The 5502-nt window shown below is 33.6% G+C and overlaps 1 protein-coding gene across 1 annotated transcript; it reads left to right on the top strand.

Annotated features, from left to right (window-relative positions):
• Positions 1 to 621: 621 nt before the first annotated feature.
• On the top strand, positions 622 to 4617 carry LOC139844188 (uncharacterized). The gene is made up of 7 exons (XM_071834403.1): positions 622 to 1426; positions 1500 to 1634; positions 1715 to 1960; positions 2608 to 2721; positions 3226 to 3408; positions 3505 to 3722; positions 3854 to 4617. Exons 1-7 carry the CDS (start codon positions 827 to 829, stop codon positions 4179 to 4181), a joined length of 1824 nt encoding a protein of 607 aa, XP_071690504.1. The 5' UTR covers positions 622 to 826; the 3' UTR covers positions 4182 to 4617.
• The last annotated feature ends 885 nt before the right edge of the window (positions 4618 to 5502 follow it).

Below are 5502 nucleotides of genomic sequence, written 5' to 3'. Positions count from 1 at the left end.
GAAAGGATAGCGATGAAAAATTAAAGAATACTTTGTTATAATTATTACTCGTATTTCGCCTAAAATTAAACACATTGAAGGGGAAACTATCTATCAATTTGTATATGACTAAATTATCAGCGGTAATATGATATTACTATTACTATTACTACATATATATCTAACATAACGTAATGTTTTTATCCTTACAAACAACTTAAAATATACATTTAATCGATATAATTTTATAATAACTTATGAATTATAATATATTTGTTGAAATATTCAATTCACAAAAATTTTTAAATAACAGAATTTTATAAACTACTACTAAAGCAAGAAACTAGAGCTGTAAAACCGAAAATTATAAAGGTTTACCAAGTCACTTGGCCGAAGATTAACTTGTACTTATAAACCATTTACTTCAAAAATCATCATCAATCAACTTATATAATTTTAAAGCCATTTATTTCAGTTTAATTTGATTTTCCGCTTAACTAAAAAAACTAAATAAGTGACTAATATTCAGTCTAGTACTGTTCTTTCTTACATTAATTCATTTCTTTTTTGTACAGTGTAAAAATGCGAAAGATAAAAGGATGAGATACCTGTTAAACCCCTAAAAAACCCTTTTCTCCGCTTATTTTCCTCAGCCACCACCGGAGCTACAATTATCGCCGGTCACCTGAAAATCTTTTTTCTATTTCTCCCAATAAAAGATTCAATCTAATATAAGAGTTAAGGTTGTTATTCTCGTTCTATCGATAGAATTCACACGTAATCATCTTCAGGTAACATACATATCTTTCCAATTTTAGGGTTTGCAGCCAGTTTTAGGGCAGCAGATATGATGGCGGTCCTTATTCAAACTAATTCGATGCTCCTCCATTATTCTCCTCGCAGTTTATCGTCATCATCATCATCCCTAATTCATCATTTTCAATTCAATAGTAGACCTAAACAACTTACTGATGTTAATTGTAATTGTTATTATTTTCACCACAAACGTCCTCCTGTCTCTATTTCTTTTTCTTATCATAGTACTAATGGTAATACTGATGATTATGATGTTGATAATGATGATGAAACGAAAAAGCACGAAACAGCAAGAGAAGCTGTGTGTGATATTTTACGAGAAAACGGATTATCGGAAGAGGAATCGGTAGAAATAGCGATGAAATCACCCAATTATCTCCAAATGTTAATAGATAGTGTTGATGATCAATTACTCTTTCAACAACAACAACAATCTTCTAAACAAGATAATATTGACTACTATTATAAGAACAAGAATTATTATAAGAAAAAGGTTTATGAAATGGGAAAACAGAAAGGGGACAAGGGTTTAGTTGCTTTGTTAGAAAGCATGGTGGGTCTTCCATTGCCTTCCGCTATTCATATCGCTCGTTATCTATCCAACATTCCGGCTCATACCCTTCTCAACAAGGTATTATACTCTTAAACCTTAAAAACTTAAAATCCTAAAGCTTACTTGTTAATTGTTATTTGTGTGCTTATAGGTCAAGTATTTTAAGAAACTCTTATTCGATGATGGAAACGTCTCAATTGCAATTACTGCTCGTCGAATGATGATGCACTTGTCAGTACCCGTTGTTGATGATGATTTGCAGCACACCTTCTCATTTCTTCAGAAGGTATGTATGTGCGTATGTGTGCATATTTTTAGCTCACATTATGATATAAGCTTTCATTGGTTATAATTGGATTGATGTAGATTCAAGCGAGGCGTGGGGGCCTACATCTGTTGGCTTCTGGAGATGGCTCATTCCGTTACCTCATAGAATCATTTCCCCGCCTTCTTTTGTTGTCTGTTGAATCCAATATCGTGCCTATGATAGCTTTCCTTGAAAATATTGGAGTCCCTAAGGGTCGCATAAGAAATATTCTTTTGCTCTACCCTCCAATACTTTTCTATGATATTGACAAGCAACTTAAACCATCAATGCAGGTTTATAAAAAGGTGTGTTCATTTGTTCGCTCTCTACTTATGCAGTTAGATAATATGTCATGGAATACGTAAGTCCATAATTGGTGTTTTACTTGTATGAGATCATTAACCCTATGTATTGGTAATGACTATAATTCTTGATGATGTGCCATGAGTTTGTCGCTCTATTGCAAGCATCCATGGCCACAATGACTCAAATGGAAAAAGCAATCTATATTGAAATGATTTAATCTAAATGCTTCAACTAAACAAAACTAACAGTAGTCTTAAAATGAGGTGAATAGGAACTTATTTAATTATTCATACAAAAGTGCTTCATAAGCTACAGATGGATGTGTGGTCTTTGATACGGAACTCAAGTAGTAAACAACTCTTTAGACTCCTTGTAAAGTAATATTTGCTGTTGTTTATGACTTTTGTGAACCAGTTATCTGGATCTCTATGCTTAAAAATCTGAACTTCCTTTTAATTGCATTAAAATGTCAAAGCTTCCATAACTCAGCCTTCATGATGACAAAGTGACAAATATATAAAATGCAATTCACGTTACATTATCTGTAATGTGTCATCCAAAAAATCTTCAGATAGTTTTAATTTGGTTACTAGATAAGCTCTTTTGTATGTCGTTATTGCCTTCACTTATAAGTATCAAAATTTAGGTATGTGGTGAAGATACAGAGTTCGGTAAGATGTTGCTCAAGTATCCCTGGATTCTTTCTACAAGCATCCAAAAACATTATGAGGAGATAGTTGCTTTTTTATATGCTGAGAAGGTATGTAAAGAACAAGCATCATTACATGGTAGGCTAGAACTAATATGGTACAATTGTGCACCATATTAGAACATTGATAACAAAGTTATATTCTTTTTATTTTCTCTTGGCTTCATAGCATATTTATCAAGGGGCTCACTATGTGACAGTGGGTTCTGCAGTTGCATTGGTCTAAAATGTCAATTGTTCCAAGGTCTTACCTTTTGTGTTTATCACAGTTTTACATACAAAGTTACAAACACATTTTCTTCTATCTGTTTTTACCTTTTTTTTTAATCTAGGCTATATGAACTAGAGAAGATTATAATGAACACCTACACCCTATAAAATTGTAGAAATTAGTGACGAGGGAAAATTAGTATATTTTTTAATAGTTAGTGTCTTGCAAACTATCCTTTTGTAACCATTTCTTTGGTTTCATTACATACGTATGTATGATATCTCTCATTGCAGAAGATTCCTTTATGATGTTATCTAATGAACTGCAATTAAATTTAATGACAGGTGGAAGAAGTTAGCATCTTTCATGCAGTTAAGAGTTGGCCACTTCTTTTAGGCTGCTCAAGTGTAAAACTGAAGCTGATGATCGATCAGTTTCGGGAATTAGGTGTTACAGAAAAAATGATGCACAAAGTTATTGCTACTAGTCCTCAACTACTTATACAGAAACCACGAGAATTTTGCCAGGTTGGTTATTGAAGTATCTGCTGATTCTGCATTGAATAATTATAAGGGTAGTATGGTCAATATTCGATTATAAGTTATAATTGTGTAAACCAACAGGTGGTTTCATATTTAAAAGGATTGGGACTTGAAGAAGAAGCTGTTGGAAAGATGGTTAGCCGCTGTCCTGAAATTTTTACGACCAACATTGATAAGACTCTCAAGAAGAAAGTTGAATTTCTTTATGAACTTGGTGTTTCTAACAACCATCTTCCTCGTGTAATCAGAAAATATCCGGAGTTTTTTGTTTGTGACGTGAATAATTCTTTACTTCCAAGGTAAGAACATCTTTCATGTTCAGTCAAATGTTAATTTGCACAAAACCTTGCCCTCCATGTTACTCCTTTCTTAGTATAATGATTTCCAAGTAAATTTTATTTCACATTTGAAGATGATCTGATTGTTGCAGAATGATGTATTTGTCAAAGATTGGGCTATCAAAAAGGGAAATTGCATTTATGGTGGGGAGATTCTCTCCATTGCTTGGTTATAGTATCGAAGAGGTTTTAAGACCCAAATACGAGTTTCTAGTAAACACAATGCAAAAGTCATTAAAAGAGGTGGTTGAGTATCCAAGATATTTTAGCTACTCACTAGAGAAGAAGATAAAGCCCAGATTTTGGGTGATAAAAGGTATGAACTGTGAGTGCAGCTTGAAAGATATGTTGGGTAAGAACGATGAAGAATTTGCAGCCGACTATATGAGTGTTGGGATCACAATTGTACCCCCTCCTTGAATCGAAGCCTTCTACAAGACCTATGACTCTTGCCTAATTTAGTAAAAGAAAACTACTGAAGCAAGCGAAATTCAGGCTACAAGTATCCCGTTTAAGTGGAAGTTGATTTAAAATGACGGGGCATAGCACCAAGGATAGACGATATGCTCTTGCCCTTGACCTTGGACGTAGCCGAGGAGTTAACCACCACACCATCAACAGTGAGACACAAAGATAACCGGCCAGCCACCATATGTAAAGTTGGAAGAAAATAAAGGGAGGTCTTACTTATTGTTTTGGATTACGAGTTTAGTTGTCTGGACTGGAGTCCAGTTAATTTAGTGAGGGTTGTTGTATAGCTGTAATGTCTGTACCTTAGAATCTAAAGGGTAAAACTTCGGAATCTTACAACAGTGGTTTCTCGCTGTTGCAATTCACAAAAGCACTATTGTTAATGATATGCATGCTTGTTTTATTGAGATGAAGGTAATATTTGGCTGTCAATCAATGCATACACTCATATACTACATACGTATTATAAAGTATGCAAGTTGGGGTTATAGAATGCTTCTTTTTTTTTTTTTTTGGGGGGGGGGGGGGGGGGGGGGATTCTTGATCTAGGAACTTACGCCCCGTTTGGTTTAAAAAATGGTTTTTTAAAGAACGGAATTTGTCAAAGGAATTAGAATCCGAAAGAACTGGAATTGATAATTTCTACGAAATGTGAAAAATTGTGTTTTTTATTGACATGAAATTGAATTGAACTCCATTTTATAAAATAACTCAAAAATTATACAAATAATTTTATGTTTTCAATTTTATGTTTTCGTTTTCAAACTCGCGTTTCGGTTTCGGTTTCGTTTATAGTTTTCAGATTCGCGAATCAAAAACGTGAATAAAAAACGCGACTCGAAACACGCCTCTAAAAAGAGGGTTGAAACGCTTGTTGAAAACATGAGTCGAAATGTACGTAAAATATGAACATACATATTTGAGGATGTTTTGATTTTTCATATATTCAATGTCGGAAGAAATTCAAATGCATCAACATTTTGATGAAATGAACATTCCATAGATGAAGGAATCTTAAGATTTCAAGGAATTTAATTTCTTTCAAAATATGTCAACCAAACAGAGCGGTTTAAGAAATTTAATTCCAATTCCATCAAATTCCTTTAGGATTTCATGAACCAAACACGGCCTTATGGTGTCGTTTGGACTGAGTCTTTATGTCAATTACAAGGGTTTGGAGATATTGTGTTGAGTTCTTAAGCTTAATATTTGACTAAGAATTATCTTGTTTCCAATGTGTAAATCTTACGAAACCCGTGACCTTTTTATC

This window comes from Rutidosis leptorrhynchoides, chromosome 4 (genome assembly GCF_046630445.1).
Source record: "Rutidosis leptorrhynchoides isolate AG116_Rl617_1_P2 chromosome 4, CSIRO_AGI_Rlap_v1, whole genome shotgun sequence".
NCBI classification, from domain to species: Eukaryota; Viridiplantae; Streptophyta; class Magnoliopsida; order Asterales; family Asteraceae; genus Rutidosis; species Rutidosis leptorrhynchoides.
The sequence above is the reverse complement of the archived record's forward strand: the minus strand, read 5'-3'. Positions and strand labels throughout refer to the sequence as shown.